This window comes from Xiphophorus couchianus, chromosome 19 (assembly GCF_001444195.1).
Source record: "Xiphophorus couchianus chromosome 19, X_couchianus-1.0, whole genome shotgun sequence".
NCBI lineage: Eukaryota > Metazoa > Chordata > Actinopteri > Cyprinodontiformes > Poeciliidae > Xiphophorus > Xiphophorus couchianus.
This window is the reverse complement of record NC_040246.1, coordinates 13624113-13636365: the sequence shown is the minus strand read 5'-3', so window position 1 is coordinate 13636365 and position 12253 is coordinate 13624113. Positions and strand designations below refer to the sequence as shown.

Below are 12253 nucleotides of genomic sequence, written 5' to 3'. Positions count from 1 at the left end.
TCTTTTGAATTTAGCCCCTTTCAGTGCCGTCACCCTCTGACCGCCCCACTTTGAAGACTTTGCCCTTCCCCCTACCCCCTTTCAACCCCTAACAACCCTCTTAGTTGTTGCTCCTCCACCAACCAACACTTCTCTGCTAGTTTTTACATCTTGCTCTGTCAGGAGTCCTGTTTATTTGCATATTACTGCAGCGTTGGGGTGTATTTGCATCATTCTGCAGATAAATGCTTCACTATACCTTGCTGTATCTTATCAGATGGGGAATGTAAGTTGTGTTTAATTGCACTTTTTGTCTCTTTTGACTGCAGATCCTTCTTCCATGAAACTGCTTTTGTCGTCAGGGCCTCCAATAGATCATCATACCATGTTGCTTATGTAACAATCACTACCTCTGTTTTCCTTCGCTCACCCCACTGAAGGCTGGTATGTGTGAAACACAAGAAAAGACGCAGCGTAATAAGATCTAGGAAATGCACAAGCTCTGCAGGCTTCCTGTTTTTGTGTTAAACTCATTGGAGGCAGGAAGTGAGGAGGAACCGCTGCTTATTTTGCTCTGTAATAGGTGAAATTTGCCACACTGACTCCCACTCAGGTGATACCTGTTTTACTGGTAAAATGGATTAGGAGGCTGGGGTAGCCCTCAATCTCTGAAAGCAAATAACAACAAATCCAATTATGTGACTGCTGATTGCCTGCGCTGCCAGGTCCGCAAATGAACTTTTTTTCCCCGGATCCTTTAGTTTGGAGCTTGAAGGCTGTTCTCAGCAGTAAAAGAAAGAAAGACCTTTACTCAACTTTGGTTATGGTGCATTGTTTAAGCAGAATCCTTTTGAGAACAAAGAATCTAGTGGTGGTGAACATGCCTGAGTAGCTGCTTTAAAGGTCTGATTAAGGTTATAATAGTCATTTGGCTTGCTTCAAGCCTCCAGGCTGTGTTAGGGGGGTGGGGCCATGTAAAGAGTAGGGGGGGTTGTCCAGGCTGCTACCCTCTTTGTTCTGGTCTTCTCCTCCCATGCTCAGTTCTTTGTCTCCACCCACAGCTATCTTTATCTGTCTTCCAGTTTAAAGCAGAAACAAGAGGTAGAGTTGAGTTGCTTTCTTTCTTCCTGCTTTTTTTCCCTATTGATCTTTGTTTCCGAGGTGTCCTCTAATGTCTGACATGTTTCCAAGGTACAGCACAGGTTTGCTAAAGCCCCCCCCAAAACCCGCCTTTTACCGCTTTTCTTTCCCGCCAGTGTTTCCCGCCACTGCAGGGTGCTCAGCAAGGGCAGGGAGGGAGGAGTGGCCGCACAGCCGGCATGAAGAAAGACGGCCTACCCTCAACCTCGCGCCAAAAAGCCGGTGCTATTCAAATCAGCTCAGAGGGTGCGGCCCAACTGTCTCCATGCCCTGTTAACCCCATTTGAGCTTTGGGCTCCGACACAAAGACAGACAGAAATCAGAGGCTTGCTCTTTAACTCAGAACTCCAACACTTATAAAACCATGGAAGTTAATGTGTCACCTTTTTATTTTTGCAAAGATATTCAAGAAGTAATTTTATCTCTACTACTACACTTAAGTTATTTCTTGTAAATCAGGAAATGTATGTAATATGAAACCATAGATTCAGGATCCCCCCTTTTTGATTGACTCAGCATACTAGCTGCATTTTTAAAGATACTAGAACACAAAGTTTTTAGTCAACTTCCTCTAACAGTGTTTCTTTCACATCCTCTTTGTCTACAGCCACCCAAAGGTATGAATGAAACTGAAGCATTAAGGGAGGAACTATTGGCCCTCTGCTGCACTCTAGTGGCTCTAACTATCAACTGCAAGAGGTGACTGCTTACAGAATCGCCAGTCTTACTTCATTTATTGCGCCATACTTTGTAAAGTTTCTAATTAAAAAAATCTGTGAAATTTGTATTAGATATACAAATTGTAGTTTTTTTAAATCAAATTTCTTATTGCTTTTTAAAATTCTTTATAAATTTCATTAAAAATTTATAATTTTTTAAAATAAATTTTATAAAATTTCTCTACATCTAATATTACTAAACCATATGTATTGATCACTATCTATATCTATATACCGGTAACAGACATATAGATGTGCTTTTTTTGCTGGTAAAATAATTTTTTCCCCTTGTTTCTTTGAAATACACCTCTGATACATTAAGTATTTTAAGGAAACCAATATTATATCTTTGAAATAAGTTTACACCTTTTCTGATATTTTTTAAATTCTTTAACTATATCAGAAATTTAGTTTGTATTTTATGCATTTAGTTTTGGTCCAACACAGAAAGTAACATAAATACCAAAATATATAACAATTCAATGTTTTATTCTAAAAGTGCTAGTCGTATAAAGACGATGCTTGTGGTGGTCTGTTATCTTTAAAAGTGTGTCTGTTTTATTTTTTCTTCCTTTAGTTAATCCATGGTCCTGCTTAGTATCTCCTGCCAGAAACCACTTTGCCTTCTGGTTTGATAAAAGCTAAATTAACTCTATTAATGATAATTTAATGCTCTTCAAAGCACAGCATCTACTTTCATCTTTCCTCCTTGCCTCACCTGCCTGTTTCTGGATGCTGGGGTTGGAGGATGATGTATTTCAAATGGAGTCCATGCAGCCAATCAGATGTATAGAAAGTATGGGAGTGTCCCATTTGCTTCGACTCCATGCTTGTTGCCTGGAAACTGGGACTGCTGCTTTGTAATTCAGTCCCTGCGACAACCTGGCGAGGTTTCAAGAGACTCTGAACGAGAGAGCCAAGATGGACTGCAGTTCCCACAATGCTTTGCAGGATTATGAAATAGTTTATCTACAGTGTACCTTTTGCTGTAATACTTAACACCTTCTGACGGACAAACGTGATCTGATAGAAAATTGTGAGTCAGCTGTTGCATGAGGAGAGGTGAAAGATAAAGACATTTTACGTACCAGGACACTCAGACGGTTAATGTCCCATAGTGCGCAGCAACCGGTTGTCAGCTAGATTAAATCACATGCTCTGCTATGACTCAGGGGAGTCTGACACTGAAAGAGTTAATGGTGGGAGGATGCAGAATGGCTTGAAGTCAGGACAGAGTGTGCAAAAGAGGAGAGCATAGTGCAGCACTGAAGACCCGATCCAGGATTTTCCTCCAAACGATGGTGGATATATCAAACCAAGGTCACAGCTTGAATCTTGTCTGCATCCTCCTTCTTTACTGCAGTATGTCATATTTCTATATCTAAGTGCCTCAGGAGCTCACGTGTTGATGGCTGCAAGACTGCATTAAATTTGGGAAGAGTGAATTTTGTTTGGAGCTTTTGCTATAAGAGTATTTTTAAAGTACATTTAAAAAAAGGGGGGTAGGGGGGGACACACACTGGGACTCGGTGTGATCCTGAGTGTGAGCTGTGAACTGAAGCAGTACAATGAGCCGAAGCAGCATTCAGACTCTGACAATCAGTGGACAAGATGTGGTCAAGAACGGCAGCCAGAACTCATCGGAAGATGCTAAGGCACTTTTGAAGCCATCCACACCCTCAAAAAAAACTGTGAGTATCTCTATAGATTTCATCATCCCTAATACTGGATTGGCTAGAGCATAAAGAGGGTTGGTAAAGGTAATTATTATATTAGGTCAAAATGAAGTCAGACATAGTATATGCGTTAAATCATTTCAGAGTGGCCGTAATTTATTGTAACTTAGACAAGAGCAACAAAGGGAATATTTAAATTTTATCTAAAATGTTTTTCACTGAAAAGTTTGAAATTGGTGTCAATAGCCAATTAATTATTTAAAGGTTCCAGCTCGTTGTAAATAAAATTGACGATTCTATGTGAAACAGGATCGGATGCTCCATTGTACCAGCTTACAAACGAGCAAGCTGCAGAGGTCATGTTTCAGATCAGCAGGGTAGATAAAGACAAACAGTGACCTGAGTGTGACCGGCTAACGCAGCTCACAGACAAGCTTCTGCATCTCAAAGTAAATATCCACAATTAATTGAGATAATTTTGAGGATTACAACTTATAACTGAAAATTCCACTTCTCAATAAAATAAATTAGGTATATCATAGAAATATCAGCTCAGTTTGCGTAGTGCACAGCATATCCCCCCTATACTTGCCTGAAAGTTACTTTACATGAAATATTACATCAGTGCAGCCCAGAGTGAAGGCAATCAAAAACGTCTAGATAAAGCAACATAAGGGAAATTTTGATTTGTTTGGTCAGGTGAGCAGGTGTTATGTCATACTGGAAAATGAACACATGTCCATCAAGTTTGTCAGAGGAATGGAAGCATGAAATTGTCTAGAGTCTTCTGAAAAAAAACAACAACATTTTATTACACAGCTTTATATTTTTTATCACAGTTTTTCCTTGCACTCAACCGTCCAATGATATACTTGGATAAAGCATGCTTATCATTACCTTAATCTCATCCCTGTGAATGATGTCAGTGACTATCTGCTCGATGACTGTCAAATCAGTATTATTTGCCATAATTGTGTGAAAATCTGTACTAGAGATATTTTATGGTGAATTCCAGTAAATGAGCAACATATGCTCCATAAAAAATTAAAACACAACCCTAAAAAAATGAATGTTTATTATATTTGTTGTCTCATCCAGCAAACAGGTTAAAGCTGCAGTTAAGACAGTATTTTAAAATTCTCATAAAAATGTGTTCAAACGTAATCAAGTGAACGCTACAGTGGGCAACAGACACTCAAAGAGTTAACAGGGTCAAAACTCTGGTATGTGAAGCAGCATTATCAGTATCGGAAGGCATTTCATGTCACACTCACTTTCAGTCGCAGCAGTTCTCTCGCTTTACTTTTGTTCTGTCTGTTCTTCCCAGCATAGATTTAGATAATTACGTAGAAATAACAGGTCCAGTTTAAAATGACGTGTGTTAAACCTGCGACCCTCCAGCCCAAGCCAGAGAACTCTATCACCATCGCTGTGTCGTCCAGAGTCCTCTTCAACATGGATAAGGAGCAGCAGATCTTCGAGCAGCAGGGCATGGAGGAGTACATCAAGTATCAGGTGGCGCATGAAACCGAGCCTTTCAGCCCCGGACCGGCCTTCTCCTTTGTCAAGGTCAGAGGGCCGTTGAATGAAAGCTGATTTTCAAAGCCAGTGTTTGGTGTGTCATTGCTTTGATTCCCTCTCAATTATCTCCTTATTGCACTGAATTCAAACAATCCTTTAGTTTAACACACATCTGGTTTGGTTTTATTCCCAGGCCCTGGAGGCAGTCAACACTCAGCTGAGGGACCTTTATCCTGAGAGTGAGGAGCTCTTTGACGTTGTTCTCATCACCAACAACCACGCTTATGTCGGCCTGAGACTCATCAATACCATCAATCATCACCGTAAGTTGTTGATACACTGATCATTCCTAGCATGTGAAGGCTTTCCTACTGTCACCTATACTACAGGGCAACTTGATGCTTTTATTATTCTTTACAACCCTCCAAAAACCCCTTCAAGAACCACACAGAGACAGGACGCATATTAATTAAAAGTTGAGTGAAAGCTGAAAGTACAGTGTTTAATTTGGCCCAATTTACACACCTGAGGTAAACTGAATAGAAAATCTTTAGGGTATGAATTAGGAGGAAGATAAGAGACATAAGGCCCAACAATGCAGCTGATTCAAATGTCATGTGATCAAAGGGTGCTACTGAAACCACCTGGGCTTCCTGCCTCAGCAGAGCCAGATGCTGATAATTAATCTACCTGGCCCGTTTCAGTGAAGCAGTAATTATGACAAAAAGAACCTCAATAAGATAAGATAAGATAAATCTTTATTGTCATTGTCACAAGGACAACGAAATTCAAAATGTGCCATCAGTCAGTGCACATGCCCAAAAACAAAAAATAACTGTCTCACAATTCACACACAACGCAAGAATCAACAAACAACTGGCAAAAAATATAAACAAGAAAAAACAAAAACCAATAAATAAGAACAGCCACATTCTCACATACATCATTTATGATGATTAATGGTTGTTTTTGATTGCATTTAGTTTTGTTATTGCTATCGGGTAGAATCAAGTATTACGTGAAAAAAAAAATCAACAAAAAATTAATTTTCTGGTCTTATATAATAATTTCTAATCTTCTGAGAAACAGAGTTTTGTGTTTTATTAGACACAATCATCAAAAGCAATAGAAAAAAAATGCTCGCAAAATAAATAGCTCTCTATGTGAAAAAAATTCCTTTTATGAGTTTGACTTTTAAACCACATAAGTGAAACAAATATGTTTTTAATAATATTCTAATTTGTCTAGAAAGAAATGTACAAAAAATGGATTTGGTTATATTTTTAAGTATTTTATGCCATATTCCTGACCAGTGCTGCTTTTCATTAAGTTGTTTGCTTTACACTGAACATAAACACAAGTTTTTTTTATTTATTTTTTTTATCTACTTCTTTTTGTTATGTCAGAAAGACGTCTCTAAATAAATGGCTCTTTTTATTAAATTATATAATTTAAATTATTATTATTATTACTGTTATTTTAAATCAGCTTAAATTTAATCTGTCTTACTTTAATCTGATTAAATTAAATTTGAAATAAAAAGTAATTTAGATATAAATCGGTGCATTTAAAAACAAGCAGGTTTGCAGAACGAACAGAAAGTAGGTTGAGATTTCTAAAATAGAGCAAAACCTGAACAGATTATCTTGTAGTGTCCTTTATATATTATTTTCTCCTCCCACCACTTCAGCCATTATCCTGTCTGCTGTAGAGTAAATTAAATATTTATGACGCCTCACTTTATACTGTTAAGTGTGTTTGTTCAAGTATGCAGGATTATCCATTTTGCTGCTAAATCTGCTGATCAAAACAATTGAAAGCAGCAGCAGTTTTAACAGGATGACATTCTTAAAAAAGCAAAACAGTCATATCCTCAGAAGCATTCAGAGATTTCTTTACCTTATTCATAAACCTATGTACAAATCTGAAGAAAAAACCTCTTTAGAGAGGTATTTTATATCTCTTTATGTAGCTCTCTTAAAATGTACTCACGGTAACCTCACTGACTGCTTTGACGTTCTTCGCACATCACTGAAGTTAGAGTCAAAAATAAAACAGGACAGCAAACAACAAACTGCAGATGTGTTGGAAGAGCTTGATGATGAATTGGGTTTTATTCAAGAGACTAAGCAGGTGATAAGTGATTTACAGAAGATTTGGAAACAGATCTGTGACCGAGATTAAACTGCCACAGTTTGACCCAGGTTTGCCCTTCCTTCCTCTTAGAGATTATTTTCACGTTAATCTGAGGGAATGAAAATATTACACTTAGATGTTATGCTTATAACATCTATTCTTTTATTCTTCATGACTGGTTGTAGCTCTCCGTTAGAATAGTCTGTGGATCCATCTTCCGATGTATAAAAGTGTTATGTGCTTCGGGCACATTATAATCATTTTTGCTTTTTTTCTTTCTAGATTGTTTTGTACTGACTTTAGTTGAATGACTTATGTTTAACATTCGTTGGAGTTTGGATAATTCCTTTTCGCTGTACCGTTTTGTTCTTTTTGATCGGCTCACCAGGTCCACCTTTCTGTTTATACTTTTGGGATTTTTGTTTGTTCCTTTCTTTGTTTTTGGGACACAGGGAACTGAGGACGTTTAATTCTCTCTCTTTCCTCCACAGAGAATTAAAGCAGCTGAACCAAAAGAAAAGTTCAAGAGAGATTTAAAATAAAAAAATTTTTTGAATCCTCAGTTTTGCCTACTTGTCCTCAAACATGTTGTGCCCTTGTTGGACGTAACAAAAAGCAGAGTGTCTCAGCAGCTGGGTCTTTTTATTCCCTCATAAGTTCTCTTCAGGTCAGTAATGAAATATTGTAAATGAAGTCCAGATGTTGCTGCTGACTACAAGATGACTCCAAAAACAGAAATAAACAGAATGTGATCTAAAAATACACAGTGGAGCAGCTAATTCTGCACTATTAAATGACTTTTTAAAGCCTCAATTGTTCACAATCTCCCATTCACAATCACAATCAGTTCCTATGTTGATGTGCGTGTGAAAGTGTTGAGGTGTTTTCCTGCTGGCTGAACTGGGACTGACTGTCGTTACAGTGGGATCTTTCTCATCGTTCACACATAACAATGCAACACAAAGGAATAAATCTTACAAGCTTTGAGAGGGATTTTCTGTCATGTCTGTGCTATTTTTGAATATAAAGGCAGCATTACCCAGGAGTTCTGGTTACGGCGCACAACTCAGTTGCTTCAGATTAACAGCAGTGGTATAATTGGACAACTTGCATCTGCAGATTCTTTAAGTTTGCATTGGAATCATACTACTGAACAAAACCAAAGAAATTGCGTTTTTGCATTTTTAATATTAATATTGACTGAAGGTAAAACTGATAAGGTAATATTTATGCATATGACTAGTATATTTCTTGTGCAGTTCTTCTGGTACCATTCCTGCTAAAGTTTTTTGATGGCAACTCATTGCCATCATTGCCATTGCGCTCTTTTTGGAAGAGAGCAATGAGAGTATCTGTAGCTGAAGGACTGGTACAGGCAACAACTCTCTCACCCTGACATCGGTCTGCAACCGAGATTTGATTCCTTTGAGCCATTTTTATGCAAAAAAAAATGGTGATTAAACTGCCAGGTTAGCCTGGGTCAAACATCTGCATTTGTGCATTTGAATGTGCACATCTGCAGATTTGTGAACATTCATTACGTTTCTTCTCTTCCAGAGTTGTTCATTGAGCGATTCTGTATGACTGGAGGAAACAGTCCCATCGGTTATTTAAAGGCCTACAACACCAACCTCTACTTGTCTTCTGACCCAGTCAAAGTTCACGAAGCTCTGGAACAAGGTATCATAAACACAGAGGGACCTACACTCTAGGTCTCCAAATACGACATTTGACTTGTTTATTTTTGACGAGTTATATGTGTGTGAAATGTGTTGTGAACCAGGTATAGCAGCAGCCACCATGTTTACCCCGGAGAAGATGACAGAAGTGTCAGAGACTCAGCTCCGCGTTGCTTTTGATGGAGATGCCGTGCTCTTCTCAGATGAATCGGAGCAGATTTATAAGGCTCACGGACTGGACAAGTTCTTTGAGCATGAGAAGGCTCACGAGAACAAGCCTTTGGACCATGTAAAGTACACAAAATGGGGCACTTATCATTGCCATAAACCTGTTTTTGTATAGTTACATAAATGATAATGCAACATTGATTCTTGTTTGCATTATTCCTAAATTGTTTCATAGTACTGTGGAAACAGTACAAATATTTGAGTATCTACAGAGAGCTCTTAGTCTAATAAGTATAACTCTCTTTCTTTGAAGTTTTTGAAGTCAAATGCAAATGTTTTGGCTAAGTTCAGAATTTCAAAGTGTGGAGTATATCACCTACTTTATTCTATTCTTCCCACAGGGACCATTGAAAGGCTTCCTGGAAGTTTTAGGAAAGCTCCAGAAGAAGTTTTATGCCAAAGGCCAGCGCATGGACTGCCCCATTAGGACCTACCTGGTGACGGCTCGCAGTGCAGCCAGTTCCGGCGCCAGAGCCCTAAAAACTCTGCGGTCTTGGGGTCTAGAGATCGACGAGGCCCTTTTTCTCGCAGGGGCACCTAAGGGTCCCATCTTAGAGAAGATAAGGCCGCACATCTTCTTTGACGACCAGATGTTTCACGTGGAAGGAGCAGCTGAAATGGGAACAGTGGCATGCCATGTGCCCTATGGGATCGCTCAAAGGGTTCCAGAGAGAAAAGGACTAAAAGACAAAGAGATTTCTTCAATTAAGTAACAGAAATGTAGCATTTCAGAGGCTCAGGAGTCCACGAAGAATTCATTTCCTGCTGCATGATAAGTGTAATAACTGTTTAAGAGTGAAAGATTTTTAATTTTAAAATCTAACTGATGCACTTTTTGATATGTATCATTACATCAACCAAAAAATACTTATAGTAATAACCTTACCAGCACCTTAGAGTAGATAAATAGTTGATAAATGTTTATTATTATATGTTTTAGCTGTATGTCCTAAAGCAACATTAAGCCATTTGACAGAGAAATGTTTGCATATTAATAATAATTCACCAACATTAATTTGTGATCATTTTGACATTTTTGATAAAGAAATTAAACAGATTTTAATACGCTTTTTGAAATTAATTAAAAATTTTAAATGAGGAAGCTATAGGATTATTTCATTACTGGATCAAAACTGACCTGGAAATGATCATTTCCAGGTTAACAAATACAAGTATTTATTAACAGCCTTTTATAGGCTGTTACTTATTAACAGCCTATAAAACAATAAATGTTTTATAAGGTTATTTTCAATTGGAAATGTGCCTGATATACAAAAAGTATGTATTTTTCTGGATTTTTATATTTTTACCCCCATCATGAGATAGAAATGTAATAAAAAAGAAATAAATATAGACGTAGTAAAACTGAAAGATCCATCAATACCAGTATTTATCGAGAAATAAGAAAAAGAAAATTATGACTATTTTTGTAAGTTCCAGTTTTATGCAAATTAGGAGATTTGTGCAATTCTACTTCATAAAGTGTGCCTTTTATCCCAGTTCTTTCCTTTAGGTGATACTGCTTCTTTTTGTGCTTTGTTTGTTTTTTGTGCATTATACTTGTTGCAAAAATAATTAATGTTCATGTTTGTTTCAAAACATGAAATCATGTGCAAATATCACTTTTGAATTTGTTTGCCCTTGATCGATAGATTATGTAGGCCACAGCGGCTTCAGCATTTGTTAAAATCACGGCTACATTCTTCATGTTTGCTGCTTGTTTCTGAATGTTAACCATGTCCAATGCTAAAGCCTGCCTTACGTGATGTTTAAAATGTTATGGCAACACAGACTTGTGGTGAAGGTAATGTTTGCTGTTAAATGTGGAATTTGTGTCAGTTTCTGTAAAGGAGTGTGCAATATCATCGCTTTTAAAACCAAATGAGTTCATTAAACAAATCATTGCATCCAGTTCTCTCATCAGAACGGTGATTTTATTTATTTGCTTATCTATTAATTGCTGTGGAAATTAGCTTCTCCTCATCTTTTTATGTAAGTTATTTAAATAAAGATCAAGAGAGAAACTCTTTGAATGAGTTTTTACAAATATACCAAAGGGATTTTGTCTAAATTTCTTTTCAATTGTCAGCAGGGGGCGACAGAGCTCTGTTTTTCAAAGATCATTAATTACGTCAGGCTTCTCAGTAAAACATCTGTAAAAGCCTGAAGTGGACATTCAGTGACCTCATTCAACTTAATGAGTCTTGATCATCAGAGGTGGATATTCCACCAGTACTTTATGTTGTTCCCCTGCTTCAACGTCCTACCGTGGTGGGTCAGAAAATGCTGCTTTTAATGTTTATTACCATCTGGCATAAACAAGACCTAGACCACCGTGACTCAGTAGAAAGAGTGATTTTGCGTTCTGTAAGTTGTGGTTGTGATTTCAGCTTCCTCCTGTCACATGTACTCCTGAGCAAGGGACTTAACCCCAAGTTGTCTGCAGTTTTTCCTGTTGGTGTGTGTATGTATGTTTTGAAAAGTACTTTGAGAGCACTTTATTGAACCCTTTCCTGTTGTTAAATCAGAAACAATGACCATAAATTAATCAAATTTTGGTTTAGATGTTCTGGTTTTTTTTGTATATGTGTAACAACTGGGTGATCATTTTGGGATGTGAAGTCACTCTAGGATTGCTTCCCCATGTGGATAATGTCTTTCTAACTGACCAAACTCATAGATGCCTTTGTTTCTTCTCTGTTCTTAAATTTATTTAGCTAAGTTTCTTTTTCGTTTTGTTCTTTGACATCCTTCCTGTTGTTAGACGGGTTCTTTTTATGTCATGTCTTGAATGTCCAAGTCGGGCACTAATCATTCAAACTTGAGCTCAGCTTTCCAGGAAGTGAGGTTAATGATAGCTAGTTTGTGATTTAACAATTGGTGCAATTATGTTTCCAAATAGAGCAAAATGAATAGCTATGTCCTCAGATGACTGAATCTGTCATTTGAACTACATTTTGAATTTCAGTATGATTATGTTTGCCTAATATTAAAATCTGCTTGATAATCCAAAACCTCTAACTGTGACAAAACATAAAAAACTGAAACATCTGTTCAAATTATTTTTGTTGCAGCACTGCAGGAATCCAAAATCTTGTTCAGTATCAACATGGGAAGTCAAAGCTAAATTTAAACACAATTACCTGCTGACTGTAAGAGATACTAGATTTCCTAC

The 12253-nt window shown here is 37.5% G+C and overlaps 1 protein-coding gene across 1 annotated transcript; it reads left to right on the top strand.

Annotated features, from left to right (window-relative positions):
- The first annotated feature begins 2780 nt into the window (after positions 1-2780).
- LOC114134727 (cytosolic 5'-nucleotidase 1A-like) lies at positions 2781-11129 on the top strand. The gene is made up of 6 exons (XM_028001492.1): positions 2781-3529; positions 4916-5083; positions 5229-5358; positions 8729-8851; positions 8955-9139; positions 9420-11129. The coding sequence occupies exons 1-6, from the start codon at positions 3407-3409 to the stop codon at positions 9789-9791; spliced, it is 1101 nt and encodes a 366-aa protein (XP_027857293.1). The 5' UTR covers positions 2781-3406; the 3' UTR covers positions 9792-11129.
- The last annotated feature ends 1124 nt before the right edge of the window (positions 11130-12253 follow it).